Source organism: Acyrthosiphon pisum, chromosome A2 (genome assembly GCF_005508785.2).
Source record: "Acyrthosiphon pisum isolate AL4f chromosome A2, pea_aphid_22Mar2018_4r6ur, whole genome shotgun sequence".
Taxonomy (NCBI): domain Eukaryota; kingdom Metazoa; phylum Arthropoda; class Insecta; order Hemiptera; family Aphididae; genus Acyrthosiphon; species Acyrthosiphon pisum.
In genome coordinates, this window is record NC_042495.1 from 96,801,505 (window position 1) to 96,825,992 (window position 24,488).

At 29.9% G+C, this 24,488-nt stretch overlaps 3 protein-coding genes across 8 annotated transcripts in view; 1 reads left to right on the forward strand and 2 right to left on the reverse strand.

Annotated features, from left to right (window-relative positions):
* Positions 1-5,110: 5,110 nt before the first annotated feature.
* On the reverse strand, positions 5,111-9,125 carry LOC100162271 (KICSTOR complex protein C12orf66). 2 transcript variants are annotated; one of them, XM_001950261.5, is made up of 9 exons: positions 8,786-9,125; positions 8,492-8,581; positions 8,273-8,419; positions 7,936-8,204; positions 7,519-7,657; positions 6,395-6,582; positions 6,090-6,255; positions 5,936-6,025; positions 5,111-5,289 (listed from the first exon to the last, which is right to left on the reverse strand). In XM_001950261.5, the coding sequence occupies exons 2-9, from the start codon at positions 8,573-8,575 to the stop codon at positions 5,137-5,139; spliced, it is 1,236 nt and encodes a 411-aa protein (XP_001950296.1). In that variant the 5' UTR covers positions 8,576-8,581; positions 8,786-9,125; the 3' UTR covers positions 5,111-5,136. The 2 variants fall into 2 exon arrangements, with proteins under 2 accessions (XP_001950296.1, XP_008179194.1); XM_008180972.3 differs by having other exon boundaries at positions 8,694-8,800.
* Positions 9,126-10,660: 1,535 nt separating this feature from the next.
* On the forward strand, positions 10,661-15,684 carry LOC100163632 (RPII140-upstream gene protein). Its single transcript, XM_001948343.4, has 7 exons — positions 10,661-10,983; positions 11,063-11,228; positions 11,310-11,398; positions 13,530-13,663; positions 14,689-14,803; positions 14,864-15,002; positions 15,408-15,684. The coding sequence occupies exons 1-6, from the start codon at positions 10,832-10,834 to the stop codon at positions 14,985-14,987; spliced, it is 780 nt and encodes a 259-aa protein (XP_001948378.1). The 5' UTR covers positions 10,661-10,831; the 3' UTR covers positions 14,988-15,002; positions 15,408-15,684.
* Positions 15,685-19,777: 4,093 nt separating this feature from the next.
* Positions 19,778-24,488, reverse strand: part of LOC100165676 (laccase-1) — a 38,011-nt gene continuing 33,300 nt past the window's right edge. For all 5 annotated transcript variants that reach the window (XM_003241838.3, XM_016801289.2, XM_029489039.1 and 2 more), the window contains exons 3-9: positions 23,039-23,515; positions 21,612-21,735; positions 21,293-21,507; positions 21,001-21,193; positions 20,691-20,903; positions 20,393-20,611; positions 19,778-20,312 (exon numbers count right to left, since the gene is read on the reverse strand). In XM_003241838.3, the coding sequence (XP_003241886.1) occupies positions 19,933-20,312; positions 20,393-20,611; positions 20,691-20,903; positions 21,001-21,193; positions 21,293-21,507; positions 21,612-21,735; positions 23,039-23,515 (1,821 nt within the window). In that variant the 3' untranslated portion in view covers positions 19,778-19,932. The remainder of the gene's footprint in view (positions 20,313-20,392; positions 20,612-20,690; positions 20,904-21,000; positions 21,194-21,292; positions 21,508-21,611; positions 21,736-23,038; positions 23,516-24,488) is intronic.

Consider the following 24,488-nt stretch of genomic DNA (forward strand, 5'->3'; position numbering starts at 1 on the left):
CCTAGTCTTATTTAAGCCCCCCATAAGTTTTTAAATGTATTCATTCTTAAACCCAACTAATAAAAAAAATCATGCGAGTCTATATTGATTTTATAAATTTAGCTCCTCCAAATCAGTTGTCCAAATTGCGCCTATGATACTTAATAATATTGTACCCTAGTCAGATAATATGTGCTATGATAAAAACATTACGTATTGAGATTAGAGCCCGATTCAGAGGTGGTTTTAAAATATTATACAAGGACGTGAAGTGTTATAAGATGACGATTACCGAAACGATAGTTGCCAACCGGCAGGCTCGGATACAATCTACGGGAGCTGAAGCAACCCCCTCCCCTCTCTTAGGCCATAGGTACTTAAAATAAAAGATTACCTTGATTTTCAGTTTATTAATTATGGTTAAGAGGTTAAAGGAGCTATATTTAAACATATTTTATTATATTGCTTATTGGCATTTAGGAGTGATTTATTTGCGAAAATGTCCCCCCCCCCGCCCCTTTTCATTTCTAGATCCACGTCTGTCAACCAGGACCTATACTGAAGTCGGAATGCTTGGATTTTATTTTAGGTATATTATATAAAAATTAATATAGGAAATAACATAGTAAAAAATATATCAGGTGATATTAAAATATATTTAATAAATTAAAGTTAGAATGAAGGAAAGCCTCGCGCACAAACATTTCGTTGAAAAAAGAAATAAATACCAAATAAAAGTACATAGTCAGTCATGACAGAGAAGCATCACCTCTGCGAACAAATAAATATATAGTAAAATGCATGATATTTCCGTTTATATCTTTCGAAATAAAGATTATAACATTAATAATACTAATGTCGAAAATATTTAAATATACACTAACGATTAACATATTATCTTAATACAGTATGAGTAATGAGTATATTGGGCCATACCACAGGTACCCGACGACGACATTAAAACACGTATACCTAAAGCTTTAAATTATATATAATTATATTAAAATTTAAAATTATTTCTTATAAACAGTCGTTTCTTTGGCCACATGCCATCCATTCACTCACAAACAATAATAACAATATCGATAAACGATAATACGTCATATTAATATTATAAGTTACACAAAGGTGGCTTGCAGCTGATGTGGCTTTGTGGTTGTCCTCAGTCACAAAATGTCTTCTGAGTGCATTAGCGACCACCCGGGTTTTAGCATAACAAATCCTCGCCACACATGCACTGATGAGTGATGCACGAGTTCCGAACCAACTGTACCCTTCCCCCTAAAAATGATATTAACCATAGTCACCGGGCTTGAGATCAATAAACAAAAAAAAAAAATTGTTTATAAAGAAAAAAAGGCGAATACCGGCCAAAGTGTTTCAGGAGTATGTGAATGTGACGCATTTTATAATATATATATTAGGTATACTGTGGATTTATACCTATACGTACTCCGTGACACATCGTCTCCAGTAACTATCCGACATCAGAGTATGAATCTAGTGGACACACTTTATATACAATAATATTATGGTGAACATCAGTGCACTGAAATACAAAAAACTAAAAAGAGCTAAATGAGCGCTAAGATTAGCTTCAAAACCAAACAATTGTATTTCCCAGTTGTACAACTGTAAGGGCGGATACAAGGGGGGGGGGGCAATAGGGGCAATTGCCCCCGTTCACGTATTAAATATTCCATTTTGTAATTGTGACTAAAATTTTGTTCATGTAAGTTATTGAGAGAGGGTCGTAATTGTATTAAGCCAGATTGCCCCTCCCCCCCGTTTAGGATTTCTGTATCCGCCCTTGTAACAACTGAACGGTGATAATAGTAATAACTATATAATATAGAAAGCACAAAGTTCATTGTACCACCAACATTCAAATAAAGGTACTCTTTAATGCACGGTCTTAGAAGATATCTTCTAAGACCGTGCTTTAATGTTTTTCGTGTATAATATTGTCCAGTGGTGTTTCTTATCTAGACGACCATAGTTGCGCGTTCCTTATCTTACATATTGTTACAGACCATGGTCAGCTGGTGTCTAGACGATTATTGTTGACGAATAATCATTACGAGTACAACGATTTTTCTTAATTTTTCGTAGCATTATTATAACTGGAGTTTAAATATTTTTGCTTATTTCGAGTTTATTGTTATTCCCCTTGAGATTCGTGTTATCTATAGACTCGACTGTATATTAAAATATGTTTAAGCTTAAGTATAGGTACTTAGTACAGCACTAAAGCCGTATAGGTAGGTACTAACTACTAGTCGACAGTGGCTGATATTAAATGATCGTTATAATATGCTCAAAAGGATAAATAAATAAATAATTTTTTACACGTCAAGATAATTTTTTGTTTATCAAAAGAAGATTGTAAATCTCTGTGCGTCAGCATACTGAGAAAATAAGATCAATTTTAATATTACATACAATACAAATAAACAATAATTTTATAATAATATGAGGCAGGACTGCAGGAGACCATACAGATAGAACCAGGGTGTTCTTATTTTTTTATGTTCACCTGTACAATATATTATTTTAGTTTAATAATAAGTTGCTGCAATATTTTCTTTTTAATCGATGGATATAGGATTTAAGCCTTAAAGCTCGAAATAATATATTTTATGAAATTAGTGATAACAACGAATTTGTTATTTTGAATAATATATTGTATAATATTCATAGAGTATAAGTATACTCTATGTTAATATTAGTTGGTTGGTGGATAATGCCTAATAGGTTACCTAACTGAAAAACTGAAAAACTGAAAAACCGAGAAACATCAATGAAGTACTATTTATATGAATACTATATTAAAATCATTATATTATAGTTTTGAATTGATAAAAAAATCAGATATACTATATGTATTATGCATTATGTGTTATAAACAAAAAAATAATTGTATATTAACTACCTAAGTTACCTAAAAATGTAATATCTTTAAAAAAAACATTCATTTACCCAGCTTTGATCGTAGTGGAAGGCTGACCTCAACGTCTGCATAACCCTCCCACCACCTCCCATACACTGAATCCGTATTTTAATTTTAATTACAGTAGAACCTCGATAAGTCAAAAACCTTATAATGAGTCGAAATAAATGCCGTTACCTTGCCTAATCTAACATAGGTAACCTAGATAAGTCGAAAAAAATTATTTTCACTTGATTTTCGAGTTTTCGACTTATCCAGGTTCCACTGTATCAATAAACGATCGCATAAGTGGAGTAGGTAGGTCTCGCAAATCCTCAATCTCGTGTCGGTTAAAATAGAAAATAAAACCAAACATTAAATTGGGTATAATTTATTTTTTCTCTTTGTTCAGTTTTAATAATTTCCGATATGGCTGCATGTATAATAGTTCACAATAATAATATTTCTTTCATTAAATAAAAAAACACCAAGAGAAATATTTGACGTAATATTTTACCTATTATCAACTAGAATTTCAAAATTTAAATTCAGGGCATAAATATATAATGGACCAACACTATGTAGATATGTCAATATTATGTGCATATTAATTACCTACTCTATTGTATTTATACCTAGTATTCGAAGTTAAATTATATATCGTCTATGATACTATACCATGATAATATTTACTTAAATAATTATTGCCTATTGAAATTTGCATTGTATAATACCAATTTGAAAATTAAATTAGGTACTTTAATATACAAGCAAGGTCCAATAATAATAGTTATAATAATATGAATGTCGAATATATTATTAAATTAATTATTATAAATATATAATGAAGATTGTTTATTTTATGGTACGTCAATCCAGTATAAGTTTCCTTGATTTTTTAATTATTCATAATTATTATAATTGTTTTATTATCGACGACATCAACAATTTGTTATAACAATAGATTATAACGGTTAACTTTAAGCCTATATTTCCTTAAAATTATCTAAATGCATTAGATTTTTATTTTATATAATATTTTATAGTTTGATAACAATTTAATAAATATATGATGTAAATGTTTCAATGCGTTGTGTTAAATTTTAACTGACTTTCCTTGTTTTTGTATTCATTCATAATATTATTATAGGTGTTGTTTTATTTTCAACAACGTCAACAAGTTATGGAATCCAATAAATAGGAACCTAATTTTAACGATATCATATTTTATTCAAAAACAAGCTTAAAAAATAATATATAGAACATATTTTAAAATTTGCTAACCAGAAGTAGATTGAGTAAATTTATATTTTATAAGTTATAAATTATAATTGGATCAAGACCAATTCGAAGAAAAGTCTATGATAAAATGTTAAGTTTTGTAATATTTTAATGATTTAATGAAACGCCAACAAATTAGTTATTACAAACAATACCTAAGTCATAAATCATGATAATACAAATAAGTAATTTATAATATGTTTGTTAAACATATTTAATATTTATTTATTTTGCATACCGTGCATAACATTATTATTCCCTTGTTTATCAGATAATTGTACACTTTTTAATGAGCATTGTTGTGTGAACTCTATTTTAGCATCAATAAAAATAATCATACTTGAATAAATAATGAAAATGTTTAAAAGTAAAAGTTTCAAACGAAGAGAAAAAAAAATACTTAGTATTTATTTTTTTTTTCTTAAAGAATTTGTTTTTAAAAAAAGTGTTATATTTATAGTATACGTATATTAGGTACTCACATAAACTATAGGTCCCTATCATCATGAAACCTTAAATTATTATTAAAAACTACTATAGTTGATAACTTTAGTTTTATTCATAGTACAGTTTAGTTCTCACTTCTCTTAGATTATAGGCCAGAATATCATTAGATAAACTATCCCTAACCCATAGCTATACTCCCAAGTCCCAAATAATAATAAATGTTTATAAATAAATGTTTATTGCAACAGCATCAATTAACATGGTTAGATAGAAAATATAAATAACAAAAGTTTCAACTCATCCTATAAGCAAATAAGCTTGAATGCGGATGAGTTGAATAATATGTGATATTTTTAAGAAAAAAATGTGAAATATGAAAAATGGAAAAAAATAACCAGTTATTCATATACTTAATATTCAATAAATAAACATCATACATAAATTAATAAATCATAAAGTATTAAAAATATAAAATTAAAGGTAATCTTTTATAAGTATATTTATCTATTAACAGAAGTAAAATATCTATGACATCGAAGCATTGAAACAAATTCTAATATGCTTGCTTTCTCTCTTTCTTCATTTTTTGGTTTGCCATCAAAACACATGATAAAAATTACTTTCAAGTCTACTCTCATTAACATATAAGTGATCTGTAAAAAAAAATATTAACTTGTTTTAATAAATTAGTATTAGTGTAGTAGATTAAATTTATTTTATAAATATACTATACATTTAAAAAAAACTTAAAAGGATATTTACTTTATGATTTTGTAAAAATCATATTATTTTAAATATTTAAGTAGGAAACTATAGGTGTAACAATTTTTTTTTATGAACAAAAAGGTAATACTTATTTATTTAAACTTCAAATTGCATGTATTACAAATTGAAAACAAATTATATTTTAAACATATCCCTTAAATTTTATAGTAAAATGATTTATATTCACTTAAAAATGTAAAATAACAAATAATAATACAACGTTTGATTAATACTTTTGACCTGGTGACAATACATCCTCCCATTTATATTATGTTTTATAGTTACATATTATCCTGTGTTCAAAATAAGAAACGCATATGGCAGCGACTAGTTTTTGAAAGCGTCAGTCAGGTAACACCCGTTTGTCACCAATCTATATACCTCCCATGTAGTATTAACGCAACCCTGCTCATGAGTTAGCCGCCATATGCGTTTCTTACTTTGAACAGAGTATAGAATAATTTATTTTATTTGTTAAATCACCTATTTATGAATCATGCATTAAAAACATTATTAACAAACACAAAAACTTACATTTTCATCTGTAATCATTTCTATTTTATTTACTGAGTTTTCTTCTTCATTAATTCTTATCTTTTCTACCACATCAAATTTAACTGGGACCTAAAATAAATATTTAATAATAACTATTAATTTAATAAACAATTAAACATATTCATTTTAATACCTTTGGATAACTGATCATAACTTTATACTTAAAATATGGATCCATTTTAGTTATAGGTGGGGTAGGTGAACCCTCATTACAAGAGTCGTTATCAGAAGGATAATCGGGAGTTTCATACACCAATATTGCAGATAAAGCCTCTGCCTTCTGCTTTAATTGTTGCATCCTAAGAACACATATACACTAAACAATCAGTGAGTATACTTATTTTTTCTTTACTATTCATTAAAGTATATTTATATATAATTATTTAAACCATAGTTTAACCGTTAATAACAAAAATTAATATTTTTAACTGATCGTACTTTGTGAAAAAATGTAAATTTTTGATTTCACATGTATTTTTCACTTCACGCAATGATGATTGTCGTATAAGAATTCCATAAAAATACAACATATATTTAGAAATTGTCATGTGTTTGAATCTTTGGAACCATAAAAGCAATGGAGGTAACGTACTTTTGCTCTTAAACAATGAGCTAAATCTCCAACCCTAAAAATCAAAATTACATGTCAAATTATGAATTCTAATATGCATTTAATTATTTAAGTATATTTAAATGGGTTATAATAAAATAATTGTATTTAATGAATTCAATTTTAAAGTTTAAACCTATGATACATACTATATAGCAGTGGATAGTAGTTGTCATCTGATCCAGAAAATGACAATACAATTTATTGCAGTAATAAAATCACAATTTATGTTTGGCTATTTATTGTCATTATCATATTATTTTTTTGAATGACTTTTTATAAAAAAATATTATTTTATTATCAAGTTCAAGTTGACTTTTACCAGCATGAAGTTTTTAAACTAATTGAACTCATAAGATGAACTTGTTCAATATCTATTTCCAAAGATAATTATTGAAAACAAAATTTTAAATTTATTAATATTGAGTGATTTAAGAAAAAAATGTACATACTATACGTCATATAATTTACATTTTACCAATCTATAGTAGTTCACAACACTTTTTTGTAAGTTTCGGAGCTGTATAGCTCATCAGAATCATCTCATTCATACATTCTTGATGAAAATGGCAGGTAAGTCTGATTTTAATTTGTTACTCCCCAAATTTTCAACTATATATAAAATTTAAATCTCTTTTATAATTTTTTCATCCATCTTATGTCTGCATAGCATTTAAACTAGGCTATTTTGATGAAATAAAAATAACTAACAATGTATTTTTTACGAGCAGTTGTTATGACAATTGCACATCTCTATAATTCCTCTTATGACAACATTATACAACTATTTTGTTGCACAAAGACATCATCAGTTTGTATTGTACCTCGGTTTAAATATTTCCAATGCTAGAATTCTCTTCAATAGTGGTACATAAATGGGCTTTCCCCGTATACCCCCAGAGCACACCTATGCATTTGTATTATTTATAATTAATATTACATTAGGTATTACCTCTTGGTTTTGATAACATTTTTCCCAAACGATAAATGCATCACTACTTTCTTTTAAGCTAATCAATGAATTAAAATATGACCAATCCCCTAAATGTTCATGACACTTGAATAAATGTCGAATGCAATCCAGCTCATATCTGTAAAATATATTTTTAATTTACAGATTAAGTAGGTATTCAAATGATATTAGAATAGTTTATATTTGTAGTCAAATGTTTCTAATAGTAATATTTTATACATAATATATTAATATAGGTAACTGTTATTCATATTTCAGACTTAATGACAATATAGTTAAGTTGTTACTATTATCATATTATTAATAGAATAGTTAAAAAAATATGAAAACCAAACGTGTTAAGCTTAACTTTATTTATTTAAATTTATATAATTTAACATTAAAATGTTTATTTACCGTACAATCCTTAATACTTGATCAACAGGTGAAAAATTGATAAGATCATTCTGAATATTTTCAACAGTTTCGGATAGCTCACTAAAATTAATCCAACTGTTCAATGTTCCAATTTCATATAATTTATCATATAGTTCAAGAAGTTGGAGTCTAACGGATATAAACTGTAGAAGCGTAGTCATAAATTTTGTAACATAGTTATCTTCAACCTCAGTCTGGAGTTTTTCGAGGTCTTGAAACAAGGTCTTGTACACAAAGTCCAGATAGTTCTGCAATAAAAAAATATGTGGAAAATTCAATAAGCCCAATAATATGTCGTATTATTATAAATAGGTACCTCGTTTTCCTTTCGCTCAACTATTTTATTTTTTGAAGGTTCAAAATTGGTATCATAGTAGTTCTTTTCTGCCAAAGCAAAATCACATAGAATATCAAACATTGCCTTGGGCCAAGCATTGTTTAAGTATACTAAACGCTGTTTCTCCTGAAAATAAATTATTAAATAGTACCTATAATATACCTAACATTAAATTATATTAAGGTACTGCAAAATTACCATAAACACTTTTGCATCATCATAACTGGATCTTGATAAATGGTTAAAAAATATACGAACGATTTCTTCTTGAGACTTTGCCATGTTTACCTATGTCATTATTAAAATATTATAATAGTGAACTTTATTAACTGTTTTACTGTAATTAACAACTATCAAATAAAAAAGGTGTTTAAATATCTAAATATTATTATATAAATACTCAAGTTCCAATGTTAATCATAAACGTTCTTGAGGCAACATTGTGAATGATATAATGTTAAAGAATAATAATATTTAAATTTAAATAAATACCTATTCAAAACTTTTGTTTTTTTAATTTTATAGTATCACACGTGTTTTTGAAACTGATAAGCGATTATATAATCTCGATAATAAAATGTTTATCCGTCTGTACACGGACATGCGTCAGCTGGTTCATATGGGAATAATATTAATGTTAATATTAATCATAATATTAGAACTTGTGTCTTTAACACGGTAGAAACAATTTATAATTCAACCACAATGTAGTGAATACACAATATGTAAAATGTAAACAGTACATCGTGAGCTCAGAACAGAAGTTCCCGCACAGAACCTTCCGAACTATAAAAATCTACTATTTGCGCAAGAGAAAATTTGTAATGATAACAGATACGAATTTTTGGCGGTATGAAAATAATAATAAAAACGTATAATGCACACAAACAGTTTTATTTTTCAAAACAGTTTTTAAATGCATTTTGTGTAATCTATTATAAAACCACTTAAAACCCTTGTAGTATGATATATCTCCAAGTATTTGTGTGCTTTAAAAATAATTAATTACCTACATATAGTTATAGTTATTATTAGAGTTAGCATGTTGATGGCCTAAAAAACACACAAAAATGTACTAAAACTGCCTTTAAAACATAATTTAAAAAAAAGTAACATTTTCCAAATTTTATTTCTATCAAGGCATAAGTTAGCATTTAAATAAATAGTATAGAGCAGTTTAAACCGTCAAAATAAGCTCCTTCCTTTTAAAAATCTAAGGAACATAAAAGTCGTTTTAAAAACTGTTTTCAATCGCTTTCCTATTTAGAACAAACATTTTTGAAATTTTTTTTGGGCAAAATTGTTACTCGACGGTGCTGTAAACTATCTAGCTTAGTTTGGAATTTCGCTAGGAAATCCTTCCACCACATAATTCACTAAAAGTAAAATGTTGTATTAAAAAAGTCATCAACAGGTATGTCGTCAACACCTAAGTTCGAAAAAAAGTAACATTTTCCAAATTTGTTTCCTATAAACGTATAGAACTCCATTTAATGAAATAGTATAGCGCAGTTTCAGGCATCAAAATTGGCTCCTTCCTTTTAAAAATCTGAGTATCATAAACGTCGTTTTAAAAACTGTTTCAATTCCGTAATAATTGTGTATCATATATTTTTTTACTTTAGAAAAAGTGGTTGCTTTAATTAGAAATATTATATTTTTTGTAACTAATTTTTTAAAATAAAGATTAGGTATTTTATTTAAAAAAAAAATTATTTAGATAAATTATATTTTGATATCGCTCAAATATTCACTAAAATATGTGACTCGTTGATTGAATATTGGTATTTGGTAATATATAATTTACTAGTTTTATACTTTTATCTTAGTCCGTGCCCCGTGGCTACATCTATTTAGCCATTTTGGTCAATTTTCTCAATATTAAAAATGTAACCTTGGACCACATGATCTTAGAACATTCTACATACTACTTAGACCTAGTTGACTGAAGATCTAGATGAACGTCACCCTAAACGATAATGATAAGCGATGATAATACATTAATTAGTGACACGGACTACTACACTGGACTGGAAACGTCAAGGGAGGCGGGTGACGGGGGCCGGGCCGCTTAGTGTCCAGGAGAGAGGTGTAGAAAGGGGAAATAGTACGCAAGCGTATCTAGCGCAGCCTGGCTTACCACAGGCATACTACCCATTCGGCATTCCGTCAAACGATAAACGTAAGGCGGGAATAAATTTGGTAAATGGTTTATCATTAAAGTATAGATGGCGCCAGATTCGCTCATGTACGATTTTCCCTCGTACACCTCTCTCGCGGACACTAAGCGGCTCGGCAGTAAACGTCTCGTTTCCAGTCCAGTGTAGTAGTCCGTGATTAGTGATAACATAATCCATGAATTGAGTTAGCTTGATTTTTATTTTTCCATTAAATTAATAATTTACCTGTTCGTAAATTTGTAATTTTATTGTCAGTCTGCATGCTTTTAATATATCTTTTTTAAATTTAAATTTTAATAAGATTTATGATTTATCACTATCTTTTAAAGTAATTGTATCGTATAAATGTATTGAAACAATGTTTTTCAGACGTTTAAAACTATCACATACACGGTGTTTTTTACCGGCCTTTTTCTTGAATAAAAATGAACACGATGTAGATGGAACCGAAGTCTTAGATACGAAAAAAGTCCGTGGTTGGCAAGGAGTTGTGAACGCGTTTTCCACCGAGTAGGACTGAATGTCTAATAAATTAAAACTAACTTCAATTGGACCATTTTGTGTTATTAAAATTTATGTTTAATTTCAGCGAAGATGGTAATCCGTCTCCAGATGTAAGAGCTATATTTTCAACAGTATGTTACAGCAGCTTGATGGGTGGAGTGTATGGAAGCTTATCATACAGTAAACGGGCTTATGAGGATTTTTTCCACAAGAACCAATCAACACTTTTTCAAAATCAGTTTGAAGCCAAAGTATGAAGTTCAAAGTCATATTATTTACAATCATCTAAAATCAAACTATGAAATCAAATATTTATGCCCGTTCATTTTTAGGCTAAACTACAATCTCAAGTTACATTGGCAATGGCAAGAGGCGTCTTTAAATGGGGAACCAGAGTAGCACTATTCTGCGGAACTTTTACGTAAGTTTTCCTAGTCTATATAATATAATATTAGGTATATACTAAAATTTCTGAAACAAAAAAAAAAAATTGTCTGAATTACTACTTTTTCATGTGTATTAAAGTAATAAAGCAAAGATGATAATAACCTGTTTTTCAAATATGATAAATTATGATTGCTCTCAAGTTTAATATCTCAAATATAAAAAAAAAGGCAGGACCTGACCACCCTTAGTAATTATTGTTTTTTTTTCATATATTGTTGGACACTATAAATTATGTCAATTAATTTTTGAAAATGCAAATTTTCAATAAGTTAGGTTGTTGTTGGCGGAAACAAATTTTAAAAGTAAGACCATGCTTAGAAAATTGAAAATTTTATTCAGAAAATAGGAGCAGAGAATAGATTATAAAAATCGACAAAAGTTTGTTTGTTAGAGAAAAAAAATAATGCTGAGTGTATACCTTGTACCTTAAACATAATTTTTATTATATATTATAAATTTTTTTTTTTTTCACTACAATACAATATAGTTTACTATATAAGTAGTTCATTTATAAATTATAATTTTTACATAGTGTAAGAACAAAAAAAAAAGGTACTGTTATAATTATTATAATAGAAAAGTACAGGGGCGGATATGAAGACAAATGCGCCCCATGGCTCTTTAAATACATGTGTAGTATTATATTATAATTATTACATCGTAATCTGTAAGCTAAAATTCTTATCATACGCCCCCTATAAAAATTACTAAATACAACACTGGAAAAGTAACATACGAGGTGTGTTCAATAAATACCCAGACAAAAATTATTACAGAAAAACGGTTAATGTTATCGTTAATGTTGTTATACCAAAATAAACTAGAGATAATGACCATTATTTCAGTAAATAATAATAATCATTATCTCAAATCAGTCATCGACAATACGTGTTCAAAGTTGGTCGTTTTGTATAAAATCGCGATTTTACGATGGAACAACGCGCGTGTATTAAATTTTGTTCCAAAATCGGTAAAAATGCTATGGTAACTTTTGAACTGATTAAATTGGCTTTTGGAGATGTTTCACTAAGCCGTTGTGTAACTTTTGACTGGTTCAAACGTTTTAAAGAAGGTCGGATATCCATTGAAGATGATCATCGTCCTGGGCGTCCGTCGTCATCAAAAACAAATGATACCATTGATCTTGTTCGAAACAAAATTAGAAACGACCGAAGATTAACTGTTAGAGAAGAAGCCAATGAAGTTGGCATATAAATTGGCACTTGCCATTCAATTTTATCAGATGAATTAGGTATGAAAAGAGTGTCCGCAAAATTAGTACCAAAATTGTTAACGGAGGAGCAAATGGAACATCGCATTGAAGTGTGTTTGGAACTAAAAAATCTGGTTTCTAATGACCCAAATTTTATAAAATCAATTATTACGGGTGATGAAACATGGGTATATGGATATGATCCCAAAACCAAAGTGCAATCATCGCAATGGAAGACCGCAAATTCACCTCGTCCAAAAAAATGTCGTCAGGTCCGATTAAACATCAAAGCAATGCTCATTCTTTTTTTTAAATTTTTTGGTTTAGTTCATTACAAGTTTGTACCTACGGGTCAGACAATAAATCAAGTGTTCTATAAACAAGTATTAGAAAGATTAAGAGAGAAAGTACACCCTAAAAGACCAGAAGTGTGGAAATCAAAGTCGTGGTTTTTGCACCATGACAATACTCCAGCGCATTCAGCACTTTCCATACGTGAATTTTTGGCATCTAAAAATATACCAGTGGTACCTCACCCACCATATTCACCTGACTTAGCTCCGTGTGATTTTTTTTTTTGTTTCCGAGACTAAAAAGTACCCTCAAAGGCCATAGATTCGAAAACGTTAACGAAACTATCCATAACGCGACACAAGAGCTAAAGGCTATAACTATGGAGGAAATTCAAAGGTGTTTCAAAAAGTGGCAAGACCGTTGGGAGCATTATATTGAAGCTAAAGGACACTATTTTGAAGGTGATCCATTTAAATAGTTTGTAAGTTTTAAATATAATTTTTAATACATTTTGTCTGGGTATTTATTGAACGTATTTACTATTAGCATATAATGTTATATTTGTAAACTTAATATTTTTCATTATTTTCATTTTCAGAACTATAGTAACTGCCGTAAATGCGTATACACAAAAGGTTACTGTAATTAGTTATGCAACAGCTGGTTTTGTAGTTGGCGGAATTGCAAGAATAAGTTTTGGTATGAAAGGTTTTCTTGTTGGATCTACATTAGGTAAGTATTTTTGATAACATTTTAGTATTTTACATAATACAACATATAGATAATGTAAATAATACAAAAACATTTAGGAATTGGCGTGTACGGTATAACTCTAGTCTACTTATCCGTCACATCATTTTATTAATATTTAAAACAAGAAAAGTATGATATAGCCTGTTAATCAATGGCGGCTCGTGAGTAAACATTCTGGGGAGACTTTTATTAGCTTCTACAATTATTAAATGTAATAACCGGCGTAAGTCTAGTGACAAACTAACCGGTGGCACGGCATATATTGACGTGAACCCAGTTTCAATAGTGCAAATAATACGCGGTTTATTCTCCCTGGCCCAATCCATCCATCCAGTGATAACATTACGTGTTACGATTGAAACTATCGAGCGGCAGTATCACTAAATTGGAGAACATCGTCCAAATTACTAAAATGATAATATTATCATCGAAATAAGTATTTATAGGTTTTGTGGCCTTCAATAATAATAATCAAAGAAAACAATATAATTTATTATTAATTCAGATAAAAATACTTCCATACATTTTTATTTTCAATTAATTATTAAGTAGCTGGTTTGTTTTAATGGGAGACACAGACTCAAAGTTTTCCCTGACGAGGAGTCGCCCTTGCTATTGATTTACCATGCCAAAATTAGAAAAAATACATTTTCAACAACCAAACTAAGTATCATCTATTATTTTAATCTACTATTGAAAAAACCTATAATATAAATTAAAATCCAATATAACAAAAACACTGTTAAGTATACATTGTAAAAAAAAAAAAAAAAACATAAAAATTAACTCAAAAACTTAGTTGAAATGAGACAATCTAGATAAAAAAATGTTTTATTGTATTATGTTATTTCATTTAAAAAAGCCAAATCAATTTATTTTTAAATTAATATCAAAGTTTCAAAAAAATGATAATTTTTCCCCTAAATGTACCTATTTATTTATTTATTTATTGCATTTCCCTTTGAGAAAAAGAATTAAATATATTAAATGTATGTTTATTTCAGGAGCTATTTTAGGTGTAATTGCTGGAAGTTGTACATTATTAATATTAAAGTTTTCTTCTTATACTATGGATGAAGTAAAAGAATGGCAGAGCCAAAGTCAAATAGAAAGAGACTTGTATGTATAATGTATATAAATTGAAAAAATAACAGTTATCCATGTTTGTATCTGTTGCAGATATTTTGTTAAGGAACAAAAAACATCTCGGATATTCAAGTATGATAAACCACCTGAACTAGAAGAACATGAAAAAAGAATACAACAATCAGGAATTCATGAACAATTTCAGAATAAAGAATAACTGTTATGATTTATGGTAAACATCTATTTTATAAATGTTCATATAATAATACATGATAATAAGCTAAAAGTTTAAATATAATATGCGTATATTATATCTATGTATTAACTATTAATTAATATTAAATAATACATTTATACTTATTAAAAGCTTTAATCCTTAAATCGTATCACTCTATATAATAAAATTCAGAAACATGGTACATTTATGTTGATATTAGTATTGGATGCAATGTAAGGATGTGTACCTTGTTTTTTGGGGTGTTGCATATTCTGGGGCATATTTTAATTCTGATACAGTGAAAGTGTCGATGAAATCTGATTTTATGCAACGCAGTCAATTGCTTTAATCAAGGTTTTAATATAAAATGAAAAACTGTTAATATTATTTTTTAATTGTGCATTATATTTAAAATTTCAGAATGAAGTGTACGATTTCTTGGTTCCTTGGACTTGATTCCTTGTCACCAGCTCCGTTATATGGCAAAATTCATACTTCAAAGGCCTTGGTGAACTGTTAATCACAGTCTAATAATCCTCTAAATGGCACCCAATTATTTCTAACAATTTGTTATTGCTTCTACAGAATTTCAATGGTCACCAACATAATTTACAAATTAATCAACTGTTAACATGTAAATATTGTTATAATTGTTAGTAATTCGTAATGAAGTAAATAGTGTTATTATTTTAGTATATTGTATGTGTAACTTAATTATTCATCTTCTACTGGTTGAACTTTATATCCTATGTTTCAACATTCATATGAATGATTCATGCCAACACTAAATATTGATGTTGGACAATTTAAAAATCCAGAGTTAATCAATCTACCTAAATCTATATTGTTATAATAAAAACAAAATTTTAACTAATTGTTTGAATATTTGGAAATTTATAATTTATACAATATTTTTAAATTTAACATACAATAGTTTGATTTTATAACAATATAATTTTTACCATGTGATTTTTATATTAGTATTGTTATGTGGTAGTAACTATAAAACATTATTTATCTCTGATGGAATGTGTCAGGAATACCAAACAAAGAAATAAGAGAGAATTTAGATCACAAATTAGACAAAACGCTTAGTTATTTTCTATTATTTGGTTGTACCAAATACAGTTTAATATATTTCACTTAACCCATCTGATAGCAATACAGAGTAACCGGTGGAACGAATGCAGTTTAGCTCTCAAGCTATTTAGTGGATTTTTTTTTTCGATATGTGTTTTTTATGATGGTGCCTACTTTCAAAAAATTTCGGTCAAATTTTCTTTGGAAGTTATGATCAAAAAACTTCAAAATTGTGTTTTTAAATTTGAAATACCAAAAAATAATGGTTTTTTATCCTTGACATTTTGGTGTGGAATCAGAAATTACCTATCGTATTTAATACTTACATTATTGTTAATAAGGTAATTACAAAACCTTCCCCCCCCCTCCCCGTTTTGTGTGACGGACGTGTGGCCGTATGGGAAATGAGAATACGCAAAACGTTAACTTTAAAAGGTTATAACTTTGAGCATAAATCCGACACACTTGTAAAAAATTATTTGATTGTACGCTTGACTTTTAAATTCTGAACAGAGTGATGAATGTATAGATCTTACAATGATGTTTTTTTTTATTATTATTTTTTTTGTGTCTGTCATCACGTTTTATGGTAGTAAAAATGCTATTTCTTAAATTTGAAAATTCAATACAAGATTCCCTGTGGCCTTTAACATGCCGAATTGGTGGTGAAGAGTTCGAGAGAATAACCACAGAGTGTCAGAGTTTCTGTTAATATTATATAATAGAAGACGTTAGAAGCAGTCCTGTAAATTATTCGAATAAATGTATATGTATTCAAATACTATTTTAATTACTTTTTGAAAAAATTATTCAAATATGTATTTTTTATTTTTTATTCATTAAAAAATACTTTTTTTAACTAGAAAAATAGTTCATATTTGTGACAAAACAAATTTTTCTAATGCAATTCGGACACATTATAAGCTCTGAATGATGGAGTTTCTCTTTGAATGAAATATGATTGAACTACGTTAATTTCCAACCACTCCAAAACTGACAAATATTAGTGAGGAAAAAAGTATATTCAAATAGTATTCGAATATGTATTCAAAAAATATTACTTTAAAGTATGAAATCCGTAAGCCCGTAACAGGCGGATTGAAATCGTTTACCAAATGAAGATGTTGAAATTATAATTTGACAAACTAAAGTACCAACTTCGCAAGAATTCGAAATTTCAAAATGTTAAAGCTCTGCATTGGAGAATATATTGAGTTATTTAGAGTGGAGAAATCGCAGATCTTTATTTAGAAGGATTGGTACATACTTACACAGTTACACAACTAGTAAATATTCGGGATTTTGTAAATTCGGAAATATCTGATTTCAACAAAGAACAAAGATCAACTATATAAAGATCTTGAAAAAATGATAAACCTACAACTGAATACGAATGCGGAAGTGTTCAAAATTAAAAATATCCTCATGGCCCGACAAAACTAATGATAAGTATTAAGTAGGTAGGTACTTAGCTCCATTGTTATCTAAAATTGTTGTATATTACCTATCAACCAAGGTGGATTTATAAATTTACCTTGGATTATCCAAGGTGTATATCGATATTGTGTATAGTATATTATGCATTGCCCATCAATAAGTATTAGTGTGTAAAATCACGCAGTACAGACTATAGGTACCTATATGAAAACAGATTGATCACTCGGTGAGTCGGTACCTATCTATTCTGTATTCATAGTTCATACAATAGTGAATAGACTAATGATTATAGTAGGCATATTAAACTATGTTATGTCTCTATAGCTATATAATTTTAAACTATTTATATTTTATACCACGAATCTACTTGCACCGTTCTACACGATACATCGTTATTGGTAGCCAAATACTAGGTAGTTCGTATAGGTATATCGCAGGGGCGGACTGGGAAATAGAAAATTCGGCCCAATTTTGTGCTAATAATAAAATATTTATAAGTTATCGACCCAAATTCATTCAAGTAGGTAGCCCAAAATGTTCACCAGACAAGGGACTGGAACCTTTTGAATTTATCGGTATCGGTTCCGGTACCGGTTCTCCAAAACTAAAATAACGATTCCGGTTCGGTTCTGGTTCTTTGATGAAAAAAATAAAGGTACCGGTTCCAAATAATTTAGGTTCCGGTTCCAGATAATTTCAGTACCAAAAAGTATAATAATTTCAAATAGTCATCCAGAATGTTGGTATAATTGAGGTTAGGTTAGGTTAATTGAGGTATAAGAAATATTAGAAAACTCATAATATATCATAGATACATACTACATAGGTTATACACAAAACCGTAATACCTACCTTTAAATATGATAAATAAAATTATTTTATTTTTGAACCTAAAAGTACCTTTTTAATTTAAAAATTCCGGTTCGGTTACGGTACTTTATTATATTAAAATAAAGGTTTCGGTTCCGGTTCCGGTTCTTAATATTTTAAAGGTTCCGGTTCCAGAACCGGTTCTTTTAGGTTCGGTTCCAGTCCCTGTCCCAGACCCAGGCGGGGCTCTCCCACTCGCCATCTTAGCCAGTCCACCCATGGTATATTGATTTGTAAGTATTAATAACAGCTGGTAATATTATATGAAATAATATTAAAATAATTGTTTTCTCTGTGTGATTTGTATTGGCCAACCGTTTTAATAATAAAAAAAATAATTAAGTAGGTATCTACTAATAACAGTATACATTTATTAAGATATATCCTCAGAAAAATAGGCTATTTCCACTCAGAATCGTTTTTCATTATACACTGCAATGATAGCTAATTTAATTCAAATTGAACTCATTCATTACAGTGACCTACTCAATGAAGCAGTACTATAGTGTACTGCCTACAATCTACAGCCAACACCTACTGGCTACTACTACAGCATAGTGATTTTTTATCTTCACGCATACCTACCTATAAATAATTAATACACTCATATTTTATAGAAACGAAAATTAAATACCTATTTGATACCATTATTGGCATTGAAAGTCAGCAAGTATAATTGTAGAAGAAAAAAAACATACTGACAAAACATATCGTTCAGGTAATTTATTTTACAGTAAATTATTTATTATGAGACCAAATTTTAAGTACCTATGTGGGTATCTACCAATTAATCAGTATAACCACCGTCTACCACTATCTAACAAATAAAGGCTGAATGGTTGGTACAATTATTTTGTACCTGGTACCTACATATTTTAAAAACTTGTTCATTCAAGTAAAAATAAAAGTAGGTTCAAATTAACATTATTCAAAAATAATGTTTAAAATGTATTGGATGGGTTGAATAATTGTAGGGCAAATTAATAGGTATAGTTACAATTACAAATTCCATGAATCACTCAATTTGTAAATAAACCTACCTACTTTTAATGTCATCTGATTTATTGGTGAGCACTGCTCCCAATTGACTTGACATAAAATCTTATCAAAACTTAAATTCAAATAATTCTATATAGATACCTACCATAAATAATTTAAAAAGTTATAATCGATAAGTATGTTTCTTTTTATTTTAAATTTGAATTTCTATCATATACATTTAAAATCAATTTGTATACCTATATCAATTCTAAAATAAAATAATTATTTTAGGAACTATTTTAAATGGGGACGATAGCTGGAAGCTCCACTACCTATATTCAAGTGTAAAAAATGTATAAGTGATTTCCCATATTGTAATTAGTATGTACCTATCAACTAATTTGAATAAAACAGCATAACTCACAACGATTAAAGTAAACATTTATTTTATTAATAATATTATAATATAATATGTACATATCACAATTCACAATACATTTAATACACAGTTATAACTATAAATTTTATAATACACAATTCAATAAACAATAAGTTTATTACTTATTATAACTAGATGTCATTCAATAACTAAAAAACTTATCACAATACAAAATAAAATTGAAAAATACGATGAGTTAATACTAGCAGCAGATGCTACATAAGGATGCGCACCTCCGACGAATGGCCACCATTTACCTAATGTGGATATCATATTAGTACGACTTTCGATATCTACGTCATCCAAACCATCACTCTGACTGGATCCATTAATCATTGGGTACACCGAATCCACCTCTTCGGGATTCAATATTGATACTAATCCTTTTCCGTTATAGTTTCCACATTTTGGAAAACCCGGAGGTGGTGGGGGCATTTCCCAGTCTTCGCCGATTTTGAACACAGTTGCCATGCCCACCTCAACGTGGAACTCAATATGACAATGAAATAACCAATAACCTATTATATAAAATCATTAGGTACTTATTGTCAATTTTTGGAGTTTTAAAAATGTAATCGAACTTGGATTAATGACTTACCAGGATTGTCAGCTAAGAATCGTAATATTGTAAATCCGCCATCTGGTACTGTCACGGTGTCTTTAAGAGGTGCAGTCCGTAGATTTCTTACAATGCGCCCATCTCTGTCCATTTGTTCTATCTCCTCTACAGTAGTATGATTTCCAACTCTTTCCATCGCTACTACTCTAAACGGATGCCCGTGCAAATGGAATGGATGATTTGCGTTGTAGGTTACACCTTAAAATTAATAAGTAAGTATATAGTAAGTTATTATTGTACCTGATCGTACTATTTTTTTTCCAATATTTTTATTTACCTTTATCAATGAGAAATAGTTCAACGATTGACCCCAGAGGAACTTTTATAATATTTGTACACTCACAGAATTCATTTGAGCAATCCTTCTTTATATTATCACAACTCATCCAAGGTTCTATCATATTCCTTTGAGATAATAAAGGAAATGATGGAAGCTTGAAAGACATTTTGTTAATTTGTGGTGTGTACACTTGTTCAGACCTGTGCGTCACTATAACATAGAAATGTAAAAATATTTATTTATTAAACCGTTTCCACTAAAACAATCGTATTCTATTAATTCTTAAAATACAATTATTATTATTAACCTTGTTTGAATCCATATAACATAGGTTTGTGAAAATGCGGATTATCTAAAGAATAAAAATCATATGACATAAATAAAGTTACATCTGGTTTTTTCTCCAAACGAAGGTCATTTTTTGGGGGTGTTGCGTCTTCTAATTCTGATACAGTAGCAGTGTCCATTAACCCAGATCCTTTATTCAATGCATTCAATTGCTGTAATAATTGTGTATTTGAATGCATTAATTAAATATTAAATATAATAAAAAAACAAAAAAGTATTGATATTATTTTTTAATTGTGCATTATATTTACAATTCCGGAATGAAATGTATTGTCATATGTTGGTGTGCCCTCTGGTTCCTCGTCACCAGCTCCGTCATAATGCAAAATCGATACTTCAAAGGCCTTGGTGAACCGTTCATCGCAATCCATCAAACCTCTAAATCGCATCCAATAATTGCCAACATTAGCTGTTGCTTCCACTACAAAATCCCAGCGTTCACCAGCATAACTTACAAACGAATCGACTGTAAACATGTACGTCATATTATTATCACTGCTATAGTTATTTGTGTGAATCGAATAGCGTTATTGTTTTAGTAAATTTGTTGAGTGTAACTAGATTATTCACCTACTACTGGTTGAACGTTATATCCATCTGTTGCAATCACAGTAAAAGTATGATTGTCGATACTCATTGAAATTGGACAATTTAGGAATCCAGCGTTAATCAGTCTAAACCTATATCGTTTCCCCTAAACAAAATAAAAATATTAAAACATTTAACATTGAAGTTGATTTCAATTTCATATGTAGTATTATAATATTATGCTGGTTGATAAAACCATTAAAACGAATCGATAGTGCCAAGAAAATGTATTAAATTAAAATTAATACCTATATTAACACATATTTTGCTGGTAAATACTTGACAATATTTTGTAAGGGGCCCTTATTATAAACTAGGTAATTCAAATCGAGTTATACAAATACGAAATTTAATTTTGTTTACGGTGAATAAATTAAACATCGATTTAATATGATATTTATACCTGAATTCAATATCATTATATTTGTTATGTTGTTATTTTATTTCACGTTCAGAAATGTATATGTTTTTTTTCGTATTTTATGTAAAATTGAGGATCACGCTATAGTCGCCAATTATTATAACAAACTAAAAAATCTATACAGGTATAATAATTCTGTAAACGCTTTACCACAGATCGTGATATATAATATATTATATATATTGTTATTACATGTCTATAGGTAGAAACTAGAAGCTTTCTATAAATAGGTATCTACCCACTTAGTTTTTGTTGAGATAATATAGTAATATACCTATATATATTGTTTTAAATAATCTTTGAACTTTATCATACTTTTTATTATGAGTGTATTATTGCTAGTAGGCACTTGTTTTTTTTTTTTTTTTTTTATTGATCATGAAGCTCGACAACTATGGCCATTAGCTGTTTGTTTTTTTTGTTTGTAGGGAAGGAATTGTAGTTTAGTAAACACGTGTGTTTTGGTTTGGCAGATTTTTTAGTGGGCACCCGTAGGTATCTGCCGGGTGGGGGATGGCGGCACTTATTCTCCGGACACCGCGACTTGTCCGAAGAAAAATGCCGCCCGTAGCCAAGAAATCGAACTCGGGTCGGCTGCGTCGCAGCCGACGCCTTAGTCCGCTCGGCCACTCCGTCCCCCACTTGTTTTTTCGTGACAACCATTTTTGTTTTATTTAATGACATTTATTTTGAATGTGTGCATTAAATCAATGTTTTGTGGTGAAAGGGATGTACCATTGTTCCCTATTTTCAATCTTAATTGCACGCGATGACGGGACGAAGGGTTGAGTAAACTAATGGCAGAATAAACGAATCCCCCGAGTTGTTAGAGTAACAAGACATGAACTCATACACTACAAAATTAATAATATGCGTGCACCCTTCCCGCGGGACTATTGCAGTCGATAAACGCGATCGCGTGACACAGGCATCTAGCGCATAGTAATGTTCATATTTTATTATAGCAGGTGGTCGGTTTGGTACTCACTCTGGTCACGTTGAATTGAGTCAGGGGCGTGCGGTAACCGCCGTCGAAGACTTTGTAACGACCGCGGCCGTTTATCAGAATGGTCTCGGGCTTGTTGTTGCCCGAACCGTGGTAATGGGCGAGGAACTTGCGGATGCCCAGCTCGTGCAGCCAGTCGGTGACCGTGATGACGTGCACGTCCACGTCGTACATGTCGCGGTGCACGTCCCGCGACTTTGGGGCGCGCACCACGAACGACCCGAACGCTCCGTCGCCCCGCTGGCAGCCGGAGTGCGAGTGCCAGAAGTGCGTGCCCTCGTTGTCGGCCAGGTACACGTACCGGAACGAACTGTGCGGAGGAACCGGACACTGTGTCACGTACGGCACACCGTCCATGTACGGCGAGTTGCGCTGGTGGTGACCGTGCCAATGGACGGACGTCGACTCCTCCATCATGGCATTCTCCACGTCCACCATGACCGTGTCACCCAAACACACCTGTGGAACGTGACGCACATTCGTTAGTAGATACAGTGGCGGAACCAGGGCTTAATTTTGGAGAAGTATGAGGGGGGGGCAAAAGTACAAAAAATACAAAATTTTGATACGAAATTGGCTAAACACAGTGTAGAACAAAAGGAAACTACGACAATTGGAGGGGGAGCAAATGCCCCCTTGTACATACAGATTCAACAGACAAGAGTTCGGAGATATCGAGCTAGTTTTACTATGTTATGTAGGTTACTATGTAACTATGTTAAGGGGGATATATCTGCAATATTTAGTACTAGATGACGTAAAATTCGAGATTTTGACGTTTGACATAATAATAGAATGTGTACTGTATATCATACGCCGCATGTTATGCATTTTCTATGAGTTGATTTATATTCCTTATTCGTTATGTGACATAAGTGGCGTATGCATTGTGTAGATACTCGTTTTCAGTTTTTACGATTTATTTTTGCAGCATTCGTATGTTTCCAACGTTTTTCTATATTTATCTTTATTAAATACAATAATATGGAAAATAACACAAAACGTGAAAGTTCAGTTTTCTCACCTAAAACGATTGGGATGCGTTTCTACACTGTTCCAGCCTATATATAATAATATGCTGGCATGCTGCAACATACCTAATATGATAAATTATATTCAACTGGAATTTGAACAATTTTGAATATTTATGAATTTTTTTCCGGGGATTTTTCGTTTTTTTTTAAATTTTCCTTCGTATATACCTACTTTTTATTCATCTATTTTTTTTTTTTTTGAGAACTTTTTTATAACAAATTATTCTTGAAAGTTCAATCATAAATTGTTAGTATGGAAATGGCATTTAGTTATATTTATATGAAGTATACATAATACTATATACGCCCTTAAAACTAAATGTTCGTTAAAAAAAATCAACTTATTACATACTTTTATATCATAATGTATACTTATGCCTTATACTAGACAATATGAA

Bases quoted from the DNA above. Each gene is read 5' to 3' on its own strand.
- LOC100162271 (XM_001950261.5), bottom strand. From the start codon at position 8,575: ATGGCAAAGTCTCAAGAAGAAATCGTTCGTATATTTTTTAACCATTTA. The intron at 8,420-8,491 runs GTAATTTTGCAG...ATTTATTTTCAG, and splicing joins ATGATGCAAAAGTGTTTATG to GAGAAACAGCGTTTAGTATA. The intron at 6,256-6,394 runs GTACGATCAGTT...ATGTGTTCTTAG, and splicing joins AATTTACATTTTTTCACAAA to GATGCAACAATTAAAGCAGA.
- LOC100163632 (XM_001948343.4), top strand. From the start codon at position 10,832: ATGTTTTTCAGACGTTTAAAACTATCACATACACGGTGTTTTTTACCG. The intron at 11,229-11,309 runs GTATGAAGTTCA...GTTCATTTTTAG, and splicing joins AAAATCAGTTTGAAGCCAAA to GCTAAACTACAATCTCAAGT. The intron at 13,664-14,688 runs GTAAGTATTTTT...TGTTTATTTCAG, and splicing joins TCTTGTTGGATCTACATTAG to GAGCTATTTTAGGTGTAATT.